The 18065-nt window shown below is 43.6% G+C and overlaps 1 protein-coding gene across 2 annotated transcripts in view; it reads right to left on the reverse strand.

Annotated features, from left to right (window-relative positions):
• LOC106613480 (adhesion G-protein coupled receptor D2) overlaps window positions 1-18065 on the reverse strand; it is a 167014-nt gene that overhangs the window by 43153 nt on the left and 105796 nt on the right. For both annotated transcript variants that reach the window (XM_045687280.1, XM_014215752.2), the window contains one exon: window positions 4978-5057. In XM_045687280.1, the coding sequence (XP_045543236.1) occupies window positions 4978-5057 (80 nt within the window). The remainder of the gene's footprint in view (window positions 1-4977; window positions 5058-18065) is intronic.

Below are 18065 nucleotides of genomic sequence, written 5' to 3' on the forward strand. Positions count from 1 at the left end.
CGCTCCTCAGCTCTGAGTCTCCAGAGACGCTCCTCAGCCCTGAATCTCCAGAGACGCTCCTCAGCCCTGAGTCTCCAGAGACGCTCCTCAGCCCTGAGACTCCAGAGACGCGCCTCAGCCCGAGGTCTCCAGACACGCGCCTCAGCCCGAGGTCTCCAGCGACGCGCCTCAGCCCGAGGTCTCCAGCGACGCGCCTCAGCCCGAGGTATCCAGCGTCGCGCCTCAGCCCGAGGTCTCCAGCGACGAGCCTCAGCCCGAGGTCTCCAGCGACGAGCCTCAGCCCGAGGTCTCCAGCGACACGCCTCAGCCCGAGGTCTCCAGCGACACGCCTCAGCCCGAGGTCTCCAGCGACACACCTCAGCCCGAGCTCTCCAGCGACGCACCTTAGCCCAGAGCCTTCAGCAGTGGTCTACAGCCATGAGCCTTCAAAGGGGGTGGGCAGGTTAGGATGGGGACTAAAGCCAGAGCCTGAGCCACCTCCGTAGTTGGAGGATTGGGGGGGGGGGGTGTAGCACGGGAGCCGTCGGTGACGGTAGCCACCCTCCCTTCAAGTTTGGGGTTATTTTTGTGGGGTGTTTGTGTTTCGGTGCAGACCCCCTTTGGGAGGGGGGGGGTACTGTCACGTCCTGACCAGTAAAAGGGGTTGTTTGTTATTGTAGTTTGGTCAGGGCGTAGCAGGGGGTGTTTGTTTAGTGTGTTTCGGGGTTTTTGGTTGATGTTCTATGTTTTCTATTTCTATGTGGGTTTTCTAGTTTTTTTATGTCTATGTTAGTTTTGTCAATGACCTCCAATCAGAGGCAGCTGTTTGTTGTTTTCTCTGATTGGAGGCCATATTTAAGTGTGTTTGTTTTCACTTGTTTTTCTGGGTGGTTGTTTCCTCGTATAGTCTGAGCACCTTACAGGACTGTTTTTCGTCATTTGTTTTGTATGAGTATTCTTTTCCCTTCTAAATAAAAAGAAGATGAGCACCTTAACCTCTGCATATTGGTCCGATGATTTCTCCTCCTCAGACGACGAACTTTGTGTCATTCCATTGACTTTTTCCACATTTTGTTACATTACAGCCTTATTCTAAAATTGATAAAATTGTTTTATTTTTACTTATCAATCTACACACAATACCCCATAATGACAAAGCAAAAACAGGCTTGTAGAAAATGTAGCAAATTTCTCACAAAAAAAACAGACTGAAATATCATATTTACATAAGTATTCACATATTTTATCCAGTACTTTGTTGAAGCACCTTTGGCAGCGATTACAGCCTTGAGTGTTCTTTGGTATGATGCTACTTCTCTGCAGATCCTCTCAAGCTCTGTCAAGTTGGATGGGGAGCGTTGCTGCACAGCTATTTTCAGGTCTCTCCAGAGATGTTCGATCGGGTTCAAGTCTGGGCTCTGTCTGGGCCACTCATGGACATTCAGAGACTTCCCCGTAGCCACTCCTGCGTTGCCTAGGCTGTGTGCTTAGGGTAGTTGTCTTATTGGAAGGTGAACCTATGCCCCAGTCTGAGGTCCTGAATGCTCTGGAGCAGGTTTTCATCAATGATCTCTCTGTACTTTGCTCCATTCATCAAATCAAATGAAAGTTAATTTGTCACGTGCACCGAATACAACAGGTGTAGACCTTATAGTGAGATACTTACTTACAGGCTCTAACCAATAGTGCAAAAAAGGTGTTAGGTGAACAATAAAGAAAAGAAATAAAACAACAGTAAAAAGACAGGCTATATACAGTAGCGAGGCTATAAAAGTAGCGAGGCAACATACAGACACCGGTTAGTCAGGCTAATTGAGGTAGTATGTACATGTAGATATGGTTAAAGTGACTATGCATATACGATGAACAGAGAGTAGCAGTAGCGTAAAAGAGGGGTTGGTGGGTGATGGGCCACAATGCAGATAGCCCGGTTAGCCAATGTGCGGGAGCACTGGTTGGTCGGCCCAATTGAGGTAGTATGTACATGAATGTATAGTTAAAGAGACTATGCATATATGATAAACAGAGAGTAGCAGCAGCGTAAAAAGAGGGTTGGGGGGGGGTTGGGGGGCACACAATGCAAATAGTCCGGGTAGCCATTTGATTACCTGTTCAGGAGTCTTATGGCTTGGGGGTAAAAACTGTTGAGAAGCTTTTTGTCCTAGACTTGGCACTCCGGTACCGTTTGCCATGCGGTAGTAGAGAGAACAGTCTATGACTAGGGTGGCTGGGGTCTTTGACAATTTTTAGGGCCTTCCTCTGACACCGCCTGGTGTAGAGAGGTCCTGGATGGCAGGCAGCTTAGCCCCAGTGATGTACTGGGCCATACGCACTACCCTCTGTAGTGCCTTGCGGTCAGAGGCCGAGCAATTGCCGTACCAGGCAGTGATGCAACCAGTCAGGATGCTCTCGATGTTGCAGCTGTAGAACTTTATGAGAATCTCAGGACCCATGGCAAATCTTTTTAGTTTTCTAAGGGGGAATAGGCTTTGTCGTGCCCTCTTCACGACTGTCTTGGTGTGTTTGGACCATTCTAGTTTGTTGTTGATGTGGACACCGAGGAACTTGAAGCTCTCAACCTGCTCCACTACAGCCCTGTCGATGAGAATGGGGGCGTGCTCGGTCCTCCTTTTCCTGTAGTCCACAATCATCTCCTTGGTCTTGGCTACGGGATCGTTGTCTGTGATCAGGCCTACCACTGTTGTGACGTCTCCAAACTTAATGATGGTGTTGGAGTCGTGCCTGGCCATGCAGTCGTGGGTGAACAGGGAGTACAGGAGGGGACTGAGCACGCACCCCTGTGGAGCTCCAGTGTTGAGGATCAGCATGGCAGATGTGTTGCTACCTACCCTCACCACCTGGGTGCGGCCTGTCAGGAAGTCCAAGATCTAGTTGCAGAGGGAGGTGTTTAGTCCCAGGATCCTTAGCTTAGTGATGAGCTTTGAGGGTACTATGGTGTTGAACGCTGAGCTGTAGTCAATGAATAGCATTCTAACCTAAGTTTTCCTTTTGTCCAGGTGGGAAAGGGCAGTGTGGAGTGCAATAGAGATTGCATCATCTGTGGATCTGTTTGGGCGGTATGCAAATTGGAGTGGGTCTAGGGTTTCATCTTTCCCTTGATCCTGACTAGTCTCCCAGTCCCTGACGCTGAAAAACATCCCCACAACATGATGCTGCCACCACCATACTTCACCGTAGGGATGGTGCCATGTTTCACCTCGGCAAGACGGAGCTGCTCTTCCTCCCGGGGAAGGACTGCCCGTTCCATGATCTCGCCATCACGGTTGACAACTCCCTTGTGTCCTCCTCCCAGAGTGCTAAGAACCTTGGCGTGATCCTGGACAACACCCTGTCGTTCTCCACTAACATCAAGGCGGTGACCCGATCCTGTAGGTTCATGCTCTACAACATTCGCAGAGTACGACCCTGCCTCACACAGGAAGCGGCGCAGGTCCTAATCCAGGCACTTGTCATCTCCCGTCTGGATTACTGCAACTCGCTGTTGGCTGGGCTCCCTGCCTGTGCCATTAAACCCCTACAACTCATCCAGAACGCCGCAGCCCGTCTGGTGTTCAACCTTCCCAAGTTCTCTCACGTCACCCCGCTCCTCCGCTCTCTCCACTGGCTTCCAGTTGAAGCTCGCATCCGCTACAAGACCATGGTGATTGCCTACGGAGCTGTGAAGGGAACGGCACCTCCATACCTTCAGGCTCTGATCAGGCCCTACACCCAAACAAGGGCACTGCGTTCATCCACCTCTGGCCTGCTGGCCCCCCTACCTCTGAGGAAGCACAGTTCCAACCCAGCCCAATCAGAACTGTTCGCTGCTCTGGCACCCCAATGGTGGAACAAGCTCCCTCACGACGCCAGGACAGCGGAGTCAATCACCACCTTCCGGAGACACCTGAAACCCCACCTCTTTAAGGAATACCTAGGATAGGATAAAGTAATCCTTCTAACCCCCCCCCCCCCTTAAAAGATTTAGATGCACTATTGTAAAGTGGTTGTTCCACTGGATATCATAAGGTGAATGCACCAATTTGTAAGTCGCTCTGGATAACAGCGTCTGCTAAATGACTTAAATGTAAATGTAAATGTTTCCTCCAGACATGATGCTTGACATTCAGGCCAAATAGTTCAATCTTGGTTTCATCAGACCAGAAAATCTTGTTTCTCATGGTCTGAGAGTCCTTTAGGGACCTTTTGGCAAACTTCAAGTGGGCTGTCATGTGCCTTTTACTGAGGAGTGGTTTCCGTCTGGCTACTCTACCATAAAGACCTGATTAGTGGAGTGCTACAGAGATGTTGTCCTTCTGAAAGGTTCTCCCATCTCCACAGAGGAACTCTGGAGCTCTGTCAGAGTGACCATCGGGTTCTTGGTCACCTCACTGACCAAGGCCCTTCTCCCCCGATTGCTCAGTTTGGCCAGGCAGCCAGCTCTAGGAAGAGTCTTGGTGGTTCCAAAGTCCTCCATTTAAGAATTATGAAAGCCACTATGTTCTTGAGGACCTTCAATGCTGTGCCTCGACACAATCCTGTCTCAGAGTTCTACAGACAATTCCACCTCATGACTTGGTTTTTGCTCTGACATGTACTGTCAACTGTGGGACCTTATAGACAGGTGTGTACTTTTCCAAATCTTGTCCAATCAATGGAATTTACCACAGGTGGACTCCAATCATGTTGTAGAATCATCTCATGGATGATCAATGGAAACAGGATGCACCTGAGCTCAATTCCGAGTCTCATAGCAAAGGGTCTGAACTGTTATGTAAATATGTTTTTTTATTACATTTCTTTTTTTTACAAACATTTCTATAAACCTGTTTTTGCTTTGCCATTATGGGGTGTGTAGATTGATGAGTAAAACAAATATTTTTTATCAATTTTAGAATAAGGCTGTAACGTAACAAAATGTGGAAAAACTGAAGGGGTCTGAATACTTTCGGAATGCACTGAATGTGTATATGTGTATGTGTACAGTATGTGTGTTATTACCATTCTGGGGATCAAGGCACCTGTAGCATGACTGTGGGAATCCTTTAGCCTCTTTGGGACACAAGGAATGGACAGCTGACCTGAAGGAAACAGACACACACACACTGTCAGTTTGTCTGGTTCACCAGCCCTGGTTCACCTACCTCTCACATCACTCAGCCAAGGAGGGTTGAAAACATGTGTTATCTAATATATAGGAGTATTACAATTAACACAGTGATTTGATAAGTAAAAAGATAAGATGAAATTAAAATGATAAAAAAACGTCACCGCTCCCAATAACTGTTCTTTCAGTCTACGCCAGGGATAGGCAACCCTGTTCCTGGAGTGCCGCAAGTACGATTTTGTTCCAACTAGGCACCACACCTAATTCAGTGATTGCCTGAATCGAATACACCTGGTCTTCCAGGTTAGTTAAACCAAAAACATGAAGTGCCTGTGGCACTCGAGAACCAGTGTTGCCTACCCCTGTTCTATGCTGTAAAAAGTAATACAACAGTAAATAAGTAATGAAGACGTCCCAATTTTTTTATCCTATAAACCGTTTCTAAATTAACACAATTTCCTTAATTTGTCTCAACATAGATCATTTCGATGAGATAACTGTGAGTGTCATTTTTACATCCTTGTTATTTAACAATATTGTAATACAACAAAAAATTTGCCAATTAAAACAGAAATGCATTTTGATATTAAACAGTTACTGTGTTCACTTTTCATTGATTTAGGCGTCAAGAAATAGCTTTAAATCAAATAAAATCAAATGTTATTTGTCGCATGCGCCGAATACAATAAGTGTAGACTTTACCATTAAATGCTTGCTTATGAGTACTTGTCCAACAATGCAGTTAAAAAGTAAGAACATTTATGAATAGATAAAAAATAAAATTGTAACACAATAAAATAAGGAGGCTATATACAGGAGTACCGGTACTGAGTCAGTGTACTGGGGTACGAGGTAGTTGGGGTGATTGATTGAGGTAAATTGAATGTTGAATTTAAAGTACATCGAGGGTTGAATTATTAGGGCCCTATAAAAAACAACCACATTGGATTTTGTATGTCCACAGCAATATTTTAAACCACATCAGGAGACCACTTTTGAGGTCTGGGATTATTTTTTATTTATTTTTGTCTGTAGTCACCCCAGCCAGATACTATTGTTTCATTAGCAACGTTTCTGTAGCGCTCATGTGATTGCAGAGTGGACACTGGGTTGATGCAAATAATCATAATATCATTCTGCCAGGCACTACCTACTTGTAGTTAACATTTAATTGAGAAGACAGTTGTCATTACACTAGAATCATTGTTAATGGCTACACAGTGGTAGACAAACGCGCACTCACTCTTCAGGATGTTGAAGGAAAATACGAATCACTGATGCATAATGTTCAGGTATTATGAAAATCTTGGGCAATTTAATGAATTTTCTAACAAGTTCAATGCATTTAGTAGTTTTCCTACTAAGTTCAATACATTTTGGAATATTGTTGAATTCTGTTTTAATGTCTGGATTCCGTGATTCTATACGCGTTCATGGCAACGCAGATTTTATAGGGCCCTATATTATGGAGGAACATGTGGTTGGGACATTTCATTCCAAGAGTGAATTAAATTACAAACAGGAAAGTGTATTTATGAGGAAATGATCACTGTTGACCACATCACTGAAACACCACTGAGAGCATGGTTCGATTCCGGCTCACTTCTATTTCAGCACACACTCTCTTATCTATACTATCTGATTTGGACTGCCGTTAACCTCTATTGAAGCGACACAAAGTAACAACTTCTTTTCAATTCAGTTTGCACATTATTATCCATCCCTGGATATTTTGGTTCTTGTCCTTCCATAAAAAGTATTTTTGAAGCAATTTGGAGCAACCCACATACACACACATTTGTGGAATGTCATACAGTATACTTGTATAATACTCCTATACTTCTCACTGTAATGCCATGGGAACCGTAGCATGCAAAATCAACAGGCATAGTTCCACCACGACGAAGGCCTCTGCGGTCCCACGTCTCTGTTCACACCACTTAACAAACGTACTAAACATGGAACCACTTGGACTGTTTGGGGAAGAAAATATGTGGCACTCCCTGGGGTATTACAAGTAGAGAAGGAGATTCTTTCCTATTTAAAAATATTTGCAAAAATTGTCAAAAGGTAACATATTTTACAGGGTATGTGGTACAGATAATCCTAAGTGAACGGCACATCTTCTGAAATTGTGGAAAATAATTGTCAACCACAATAATCTGTGAATTACAGAATGCAGGGAATCAAATGTATTAACAGATATATCCAAGCAAAAATAAGATACAATATACATGATACACAACTCAGGACCAGTAGTTTTAGACTATGCTTTTGTCAGTGTTTTTTATCATGTACTCCAAAGTTTTCATAGATAGCTTATTCTAGTGTGTTTTGTGTAAACTGAGATGTCAAAAGGTTGTCTGCAACTAAAAAAGTTTTATCTCGGACTCAAATGTCTGACTAATCAATTCTAAACTGACCAATCAGAATGGACCAGACCAAACACAAGGGATGACCCAATGGTGGTCATTGGAGCCAATCAGAGCATGGACAGCTGAAACAGTAATGCACACACTGAGTGTACAAAACATGACATAGACTGACCAGGTGAATCCAGGAGAAAGCTATGATCCCTGACTCTGTTACAGAAGAGTGTAAATGCTTTTTTTTAGGCTGGATCATGTTGTTGACTTGTATTGTATTGTTGTATGTTTTAATTATGTAATGTAATGATTGTTGCTGCCTTCTAGGCCAGGTCTCCCTTGAAAAAGAGACTCTGGGTCTCAAAGGGTTTTCCTGGTTAAATAAATAAATGATTGATGTCACCTGTAAAATACACTTCAATCAGTGTAGATGAAGGGGAGGAGACAGGTTAAAGAAGGATTTATAAGCCTTTAGTCATGGATTGTGTATGTGTGCCATTCAGAAGGTGAATGGGCAAGACAAAATATTTAAGTGCCTTTAAAGTGGTATGGTATTAGGTGCCAAACGCACCAGTTTGAGTGTGTCAAGAACTGCAATGCTGCTGGGTTTTTCACGCTCAACAGTTTCCCGTGTGTATCAACAATGGTCCACCACCCAAAGGACATCCAGCCAACTTGAAACAACTGTGGGATGCATTAGATTCAACATGTGCCAGCATCCCTGTGGAACACTTTCGACACATTGTAGAGTCCATGCCCTGACAAATTAAGACTGTTCTGAGGGCAGAAGGGGGTGCAACTCAATATTAGGAAGGTGTTCCTAATATCAGGATACTGTAATATGCAATGCCTAATAAACTATGTAATGGGGCAAAGTAATCATTAATTATTTCCTAAATTAAACACACACACACACACACAGACACACACACGAGGCTGTCAGCTCCGAATGACTAATTATGCTCTTATAATAATGGAGAAAATTTTGATATTCAGAAGCCCATATGAGCCCAAAAGTCCATCATCACATATAATTGTATGCTGTCTTAAGCAAACCCCCAAAAAAGCCTTTAAATAGGAATATTATAACTGCAACTGAGACTGCATCTGATACAGTAAATGTAACACATTATTCTTGCAAAGTAATCACACTTCCACACACACACACCTACACCCACGCACACTCACGGCCTGTCAACTCCTCTCCTCTCTCATAGTTGTCATGGTCTCAAAGTGGCCCTGCGTCAGTAATAGTAGGTGAGCTGGCTTCCACCAGAATTAATTTAGCGTGTTGCGCTCAAATCGCTCCCCATCAGAAATATCTTAATCTGTCTCTGTCTCATCTACACGGAGAGAGTGTGGGTGGGGGGGGGATGAAGTCCACATGAGAAAGGTCCGTGGATTTAAGGGGTTCATCATTCTAAGGTGTCAGACCTCTTTAGAGGAGGGGAGGATGGGATGAAGAAGGGGGGATAGGGAAGGGGGATATTCTCTCTTACCCTTTGCTTGGGGAGGGATCAGTCAGTACTTAAAGAGAGTTTAGCTGGTGTCCAACAACAACCATAGCAATCAGTGAGAATGTCTGAGTTTCACTATGTTGTGTCTTTTGTTTTATCTTAATTGTGGTATTGCTCCTAAACACACAAGCACACACACACTGCACTATTCAGCCTTAGAACTGCCGCCTGGGATCTGCTAACATAACAGTGAGCTGGATGTAATGCTGGGAGCTAAGAAACAGCACACACACGCACAGAACAAACACAAACACCATCTCACACATACTGTACACACACACACACACACGACAGACAGACAGACAGACAGACAGACAGACAGACAGACAGACAGACAGACAGACAGACAGACAGACAGACAGACAGACAGACAGACAGACAGACAGACAGACAGACAGACAGACAGACAGACAGACAGACAGACAGACAGACAGACAGACAGACAGACAGACAGACAGACAGACAGACAGACAGACAGACAGACAGACAGACAGGTACGCACACACACAGGCAGCCGTCTGGCCGAGGTAAACAGATTTTAATAGCATCAAACCAGGTTTGGTTTGTTTTGGACCATCTGTCAGTTCCATTGTGTTTCTGTGTGTCTCTTTAGAGCCCGTGGTTGACAGCTGATATATGTACGATACAAAGTGCCTGGTCGGGCCCCGGAGACCTGCTCTGCAGTTTCTCGCTGCCTTTTTTCTTCTTCTTCTTCTCCTCTTCCCTCCATCCTGTTTCTCTCTCTTTTTCATCCTTTTCTTTAAATTTTTTTTCTTCTCTCGGTGCACGGAATATTCCGTCAGATCATAGCACGGTCGCCAGCATCCTCAGTGGCATGTATCCAGCCTGCTCTGGCGATTTGCATCAAAGGGTGGAACTGGGGACCATTTTCTATTTGAAAGGTTAGCAAAACTGTGCCAGAGTATGTTGAAGGCGGTGAGGAGCAGCGGCAGAAGCGCATCGGCTGACTGGAGAGGCCTTTGGACGCGAGTGTGTGTGTATGCGTGAAGAGGAGGCGAACATAAAGGCATAACCATCCTGGGAGAGAGATGCTGGAAAAGGCTAACCGTTCGCTTACGGCTGATGTTAGCGCCTGTTAAACGGTGGGAGTCTTCAGAGGTCGTCGACAATGTTTGGCATGATACCATCAACAAATACACCAATGACTCTTCTCAAGGGATGTAAGAGCAGTAATACTCAAAATTGCCTAATATTTAAACAAACCCTGAACATCCATTGTAGGCTAGTATCCATATATTTAAATAGCTATTTTACGGACACAATTTTTCTATAAATACTTTTTTTAATCAACTATCTTTGTCATTTGGCAGTCAGAATTCACAGTTACTTTAAGAAAAAAGGCTGATTCACTGAGGAAAAAGCTGAAATGAAAGTGTAAAGTTAGAGGTGAAAACGCAGGTTTTCAGGGTCCTCTCTCCTGGTCTCCCCGCTCCTCTTCCAGTCATCATGTGAGAGAAGCCAGGCGTGGGAGGATAATCACACCCTAATAAGAAGGAATATTAAAAACAGCAGTGCACACACACACCGGATCCCTTTTCCTCTCTCTTTCTCTCTCTCTCCCTCTTTCCCACCATCCCAGAAAAATGTTTGCACATGGCCACACAAGATTTCAATAATTTCATAATATATCAATTAACAGGTTGAAAGAAAGGGAGCCTTTTGGGGGTTTGCGTTCGTACATTTGATGTTTGGTTTGGAGTCACCCTGTGAAGGTCTGTATGTAGAGTTGCCTGAGGCCAGCCCCGAGTCCTGGCTGGGTCCAAAGCTCTGGGCCGTGATGGCAGTGCGAGCAGTCTGAAAAATGAAGGAATCCTTCTGTAGAACGGAGCTTACGTTTCACCAGAAAAACTAACACTGCATGTTTGAGTATCATCAGACCTTTCGCACTTTGGGGGAGATTCAGAAACACACCACTGATAGCTTTCGTGCTGCTTGCAGCTGTGTTGGGGCATTTAGCGCCATCACTCAGACATGGAAACCCAAAGTGAGAGATACTGGATACTGCAGGGCTGACTAATGCTGATCCTAGAACAGTTTGTAGGTGTGTAGGATTGACGGTTGTATGTTATTAAGGCACCTGCTGGTTGAGTTGGTTTTGGATATGCTTCTGGTTTGGTTCTATCTGTTGTCTGGCAGATTAAGGTGTTAGCGCTGTTTCCTCTCCTCTTCTCCTTCCTTCTCCTCTTCCCTCCCTCTTTTCTCTCATCTTCCGTCCTTCCATCCTCTCACCCCTCTCCCTTGCTCCTCCCCTCTCTGTTCCTTTTCTCTTCTCTTCTTTCCTGATATCTTCTCCTCTGAGCTGTGGAGGCCTGTGTGTGTGCAATCGTGTGCACGCTGGGCTGGGGTGTGGCGAGACAAGTGTGTGTGTGAACAAGGGGGCCCTGTGTCTCCTAATGATCTCCCACACCTGCGCATCTGCTACCATTTTTAATTAACACTCCAAGGAGGTTTGTCAGGAGTAATCAAAAACATTGTCACTGATGGCAATGCAATTGCAGCGATGCAATGGCGGCAAAAACTCTATACACATCATAAACCACCAGGAACGGGTTGTTCCAACTTAAACAGACCAATTAATTGCCTCATTTTCATAAACAATAGAAAGAAGAAAAAACTGAGAAAATACACTTTTTAATGACTTGATACGTGAGGATCGATATGTACCCTGAGAGAAAAAGAGAGACCGATAGACTTGCTTTGGCAATGTAATCATGTGTTGTTGTTTTTTATGCCAATAAAGCCCATTGAATTGAATTGAGAGAGAGAGCGAGAGAGCGAAAAAAGAGAGGTGGCTTTTATGAAACAGAAGCAACATGTGGTGTGGAGGAGTGCTCCCAGAGAGTTCTTTCCCAGTCCCAGTCATCTCTTTACATGCATGCCCCTGTTATGTTCTTCAATACAGCAGCAGCAACTTGGGCTTGGCTGATCTTCCTTTTTCATTTCACTAGGAGCAGGGGGAGCGGCAATAGGAGAGCAGGCAATAGGTTTAGCAGCCGAGGCGAGGCGACTCTGATTTACGACGGGAGGGTGACCTCTGGGGCCGTAACACAGTGATGGGTGAGTGGCTCTCAACGGTAAGCTACTGGCACTTGACAAAGTGCCTGAAGCAGAATGAATTTACTTCTCTTTTCCTCAATCATCAACAGCCACTGCCCTGACCCCCATCCTGACTGCTATAACAAGATCTCCCATCTCGGGAGGCTGAAAAATTTACTGTCACATCTACTTTTCAATGAGCTCAAGTGAGCACTTCTTTCACCTTCAGTGGAGCAGGTGCCTGGTAACCTGGTCGGCTGGCAGGCACGCACAAACACAATCCCCACCATCCAATATACACACACACACCTTAACACTCTAGCAGTTTTTTTTTAATCCACTGTATTTACCAGACCTATCGGTGTTTGCCTTCATCAACTTGATGACAGTGCCTGGAGGCGAGTTAAATGTAATAATCCCAATTTTTTATATGCCGCCGATTAATCTCCAACGCACATTGAAATGTACCCTTCCCCTCTTCTAGTCAGTGACCATACTGGGCTTGGAAATCGCAAGCTACTCTATGGTGGAATGTATTAGGCCTACATCTCAACCAGCACAAATATTAATTCATCTAATGTGATTTGACTGATGTTTTCTGTTGTGTAGTGTTTCCTTATTATCACCATTGGTATAATATCTTGACAAACGATAACTCGCGTATTATTCAACCAGTCAATCTTTTTCGCCCCACACAGTTTAGGACAATATTATCACAGGGTGACAATAAAAGTCTCAAACACATTACAACGAACACATAAAACATTCGTAATTTCTCAAAATGGGGGTTTCAGAATTTCGCTGCTCTCTGGCGAGTACATTGGGTCGTTGTCGGTTGCCACGTTGTCAGGCGAGACACAGTGTATTATAATTGAAAATAAAGAAACCATTAAAAGGCATTCAATAAGCTACTGTGAAATTGATCAGTCAATAAAAGCTGTTCCCCAGGGGAAAGTGGCCATGCATGGAGAAGGAGGAGGCTCTCGCCTCAGGCAGGATGGAGAGGGAGATAGGGGGGAGAGGACGGGGATGGGGAAGAGAAGGAGACGGGAGGAAAGACAGAGGGGAAGAGAGAGATAGTGAGGAAGGGAGAGAGAGAGATATAGATAGAGGAAGAAGGAGAGATGGTGTGAGCCTGATGCAGCAGTAACCATATAGGCTCTGAGAGACACAAGACCGTGTAACACAATGATTCATAACAGTGCACTATCATTAGTACCAGCTCATCACAGTACTCTAAAATATACAATACCCTACAACACACCAAGCAGTATAACAATCAGAAAATGTAATGCATCACATTTTCAACACCACTAAGCCTGGACCAGGAAATGAAGCTTCAGAAGGAAACTCCGTTTGGTTCAAATATCCTGGTCTTGCTCTACATAATCTAAGAGGCATGGTAGATAACAAAAAGTAGCAAAAAATACTTTGAAACATACAAGAACTGCAATGCTGCTGGGTTTTTCACGCTCAACAGTTTCCCATGTGCATCAAGAAAGGGCATCCAACCAACTTGACACAACCGTGGGAAGCATTGGAATCAACACAGGCCAGCATCCCTAGTGGAACGCTTTCAACATCTTGTAGAGTCCATGCCCCAACGAAGTGAGGCTGTTCTGAGGGTGAAAGGGGGGGGGTGCAACTCAATATTAGGGAGGTGTTCTTAATGTTTTGTACACTCAGTGTATATAAAATAATGCTTTTTTATTTTTTGGGGGGGTGCAAGAACGCACAGGATTTATTGTTCGATAGTTTTATAAGGATTTTTTTATATTTTCATAAAAAAAGGGACAAAAAAAATAAAAATAACAAAAAGTCCCAACCGCTGCTTCTTTAACTTTCAATTCTCCTAAGCATCCGTGCTTCACAGCCCCTGGCTATTGCCTTTCTCAATCTGTCCCTGGAGAAGCAGGAGTTATGGTCCCTGTCGATTGAGGAGAAAGGGATGTTATTCCCCTGTCACCCTCAGTCGCTCCGCCATCCTCCCTGTCCTGATCTACGGTCCTGCTGCCCGGGGAAGAAGTGTCTTGATGTGCCATTGGTTTAGAGTGCTGTCACCTTGCCTCTATGCTATACCTGCCCCCCCCCCCCCACCCCCCACCCCTCCATCTCCCAGGGGCCTGTACAAGCAGCGGTGCGGGCGGGACGTGAGAGGTCACCCCCAGGGGAGTGGTAAGGGAGCGGGGGACAACACGGGTCCCTGAGCAACGCCCTTGATTGGGAGCAAAAACAAGGTTGAAGATGAGGGAGACCTGGAGGTTTTTGCCTCTGTTGAGCCTACAACTATTGTGCCTATGAACCAGAGTTATACTTTTAGCACTGACGCAGAGTGCCCTAGTAGGAAGTCCACTGTGGTCGGCTCATCCTGCACTATCAGCTCAAACATAAATAACATGAGCATGTCTAATTCTGATAAGACTCCCAGTGAAGCAATAAAAACAATCAAGCATCCAATAAGTGCTAAAAAAATATCCCACACTAACATATGTAGCCTAAGAAACTAGGTTAATGAAATCAATAACTTGACAGATGACATTCATGTTCTGACTATCTCTGAAACTCACTTAGATAATACCTTTGATGATACAGTGGTAGCAATACATGCTTATAACATCTACAAAAAAGACAGAAATGTCAATGTGGGTGGTGTTGCGGTGTATATTCAGAACCACATTCCTGTAAAGCGTATAGATGATCTCATGTTAAATACTGTGGAAGTAATATGGCTACAGGTTCATCTGCCTCACTTAAAGCCCATTATTGTGGGAAGCCGCTATAGACCACCAAGTGCTAACAGTCAGTATCTGGATAACATGTGTGAAATGCTTGATAATGTACGTGATATCAACAGAGATGTACAGTTGAAGTCGGAAGTTTACATACACCTTAGCCAAATACATTTAAACTCAGTTTTTCACAATTCCTGACATTTATTGCTAGTAAAAATTCCGTGTCTTAGGCCAGTTAGGAACACCACTTTATTTAAGGTTGTGAAATGTCAGAATAATAGTAGAGATAATTATTTATTTCAGCTTTTATCACATTCCCAGTTGGTTAGAAGTGTACATACACTCAATTAGTATTTGGTAGCATTGCCTTTAAATTGTTTAAATTTTGGTCAAACATTTCGGGTAGTCTTCCACAAGCTTCCCACAATAAGTTGGGTGAATTTTGGCCCATTCCTCCTGACAGAGTTGGTGTAACTGAGTCAGGTTTGTAGGCCTCCCTGCTCGGACACGCTTTTTCAGTTCTGCCCACAAATGTTCTATAGGATTGAGGTCAGGGCTTTGTGATGGCCACTCCAATACCTTGACTTTGTTGTCCTTAAGACATTTTGCCACAACTTTGGAAGTATGCTTGGGGTCATTGTCCATTTGGAAGACCCATTTGCGACCATGCTTTAAATTCCAGACTGATGTCTTGAGATGTAGCTTCAATATATCCACATAATTGTCCTTCCTCATGATGCCATCTATTTTGTGAAGTGCACCAGTCCCTCCTGCAGCAAAGCACCCCCCCAGCATGATGCTGCCACCCCCATGCTTCACGGTTGGGATGGTGTTCTTCGGGTTGCAAGCCTCCCCCTTTTCCCTCCAAACATAACGATGGTCATTATGGCCAAACAGTTCTATTTTTGTTTCATTATACGAGAGGACATTTATCCAAAAAGTATGATCTTTGTCCCCATATGCAGTTGCAAAACATAGTCTGGCTTTTTTATGGCGGTTTTGGAGCAGTGGCTTCTTCCTTGCTGAGCAGCCTTTCAGGGTATGTCGATATAGGACTCGTTTTGCTGTGGATATAGATACTTTTGTACCTGTTTCCTCCAGCATCTTCACAAGGTCCTTTGCTCTTGTCCTGGGATTGAGTTGCACTTTTCACACCAAAGTCAATTAGCCTATCAGAAGCTTCGAAAGCCATGACATAATTTTCTGGAATTTTCCAAGCTGTTTAAAGGCACAGTCAACTTAGTGTATGTAAACTTCTGACCCACTGGAATTGTGATACAGTGAATTATAAGTGAAATAATCTGTCTGTAAACAAATGTTGGAAAAATGACTTGTGTCATGCACAAAGTAGATGTCCTAACCAACTTTGCCAAAACTATAGTTTGTTAACAAGAAATTTGTGGAGTGGTTGAAAAATGAGTTTTAATGACTCCAACCTAAGTGTATGTAAACTTTCGACTTCAACTGTATATTTTCTGTGTGATTTCAATATTGACTGGCTTTTATCAAGCTGCCCACTCAACAAAAAGCTTCAAACTGTAACCAGTGTCAGTCAACCTACAATGGTAGTTACAAACAGCACAGCAATGAAATCATCAACATGTATTTATCACATCTTTACTAAAGCTGCAGAAATGAGCTTTAAAGCAGTATCCAAATCCTATGGATGTAGTGATCATAATATAGTAGCCATATCTAGGAAAAACAAAGTTCCTAAGGCTTGGCCTAACATAATGTATAAGAGATCATACAATAAGTTTTGTAGTAATTCTTCTGTTGATGATTTAAATAATATTTGCAGGTCTGTATGTGTGTAATGAGGAGCAACTACAGTAGCTGCTGCACTTGACACAACCGATTCAAAAACATACTGCAAATTGAGAAATCATGTGACTAATCTGAATAAAAAGAAGATGAAACTATACTATGAAACAAAGATTAATTATATAAAGAATAATAGTAAAAAGCTTTGGACCACCTTAAATGAAATTTTGGGCAAAAAGGCAATACTCATTCATTGAATCAGATGGCTCATTCAGCGCAAAACCCACTGATGTTGCCATCTACTTTAATGATTTTTTTCATTGTCAAGATTAGCAAACATGCCAGCAACAAACGCTGACACTACACATCCAAGTACAGTATAACTGAACAAATTATGAAAGACAAGCATCGTAATTTTGAAATCCGTAAAGTGAGTGTGGAAGAGGTGAAAAAAGTATTGTTGTCTATCAACAATGATAAGCCACCAGGTTCTGACAACTTGGATGGAAAATGACTGAGGATAATAGCGGACGATATTGCCACTCCTATTTGGCATATCTTCAATCAAAGCCTACTAGAAAGTGTGTGCCCTCAGGCCTGGAGCGAAGCAAAAGTAATTCCGCTACGCAAGAATAGTAAAGCCCCTTTACTGGCTCAAATAGCTAACCAATCAGCCTGTTACCAACCCTTACTAAACTTTTGAAAAAAAAAAGTAGCTATTTTACAGTAAACAAATTGACAACAGACTTTCAGCACGCTTATAGGCAAGGACATTCAACAAGCACAGCACTTACACAAAAGACTGATGATGGGCTGATGATAAAAAGATTGTGGGGGCTGTTTTGTTAGACTTCAGGATGGCTTTTGACATTATCGATCATAGTCTGCTTCTGGGAAAAGAAACGTGTTATGGCTTCACACCCCCTGCTATATTGTGGATAAAGAGTTACCTGTCCAACAGAACACAGAGGGTGTTCTTTAATGTAAGCCTCTCCAACATAATCCAGGTAAAATCAGGAATTTCACTTCTTTAGGTCGAGGTTGCCTAGCTAGAGCGACATCTTGAGAAACAACTGGTCTGGTTGTAGTGGTGTATGTACAGTATACTCTTCTAAAGTACATTTTTTTTTAGAGTGCATAATCTACAAGACAGGTACAATGTCTCGACATTGATTGTTAATGTACTGTATTTCAACAAAGTATTAAAGTTTATACCACAGCCAAGGGGTGTTGTTTGGCACAATAGGTTAGTGGAGGCAGTTGTACCTTTAACTTATGGGCTAACAACAACCACATCAAATCTGCTTTGAGGAAGCCAAAGCCACACTGCACCTTGTGCCACCAATGACATCAATCAACACCAAAACGCCCTACAGGATCTATAGTAAATTGTAGCATCCATCCTTCTTTTGATAAACAACCATGTTAAAGGGATAGTTCACCCAAATTACAAAGTGACACATTTGAAGACAGTGGCCAGGTACACAAAACCAAAGTATGGATTGCTGACATCTTACTGCATAGGCTGCTAACAGAGTACAGAAAC

This window comes from Salmo salar, chromosome ssa10 (genome assembly GCF_905237065.1).
Source record: "Salmo salar chromosome ssa10, Ssal_v3.1, whole genome shotgun sequence".
Taxonomy (NCBI): Eukaryota; Metazoa; Chordata; class Actinopteri; order Salmoniformes; family Salmonidae; genus Salmo; species Salmo salar.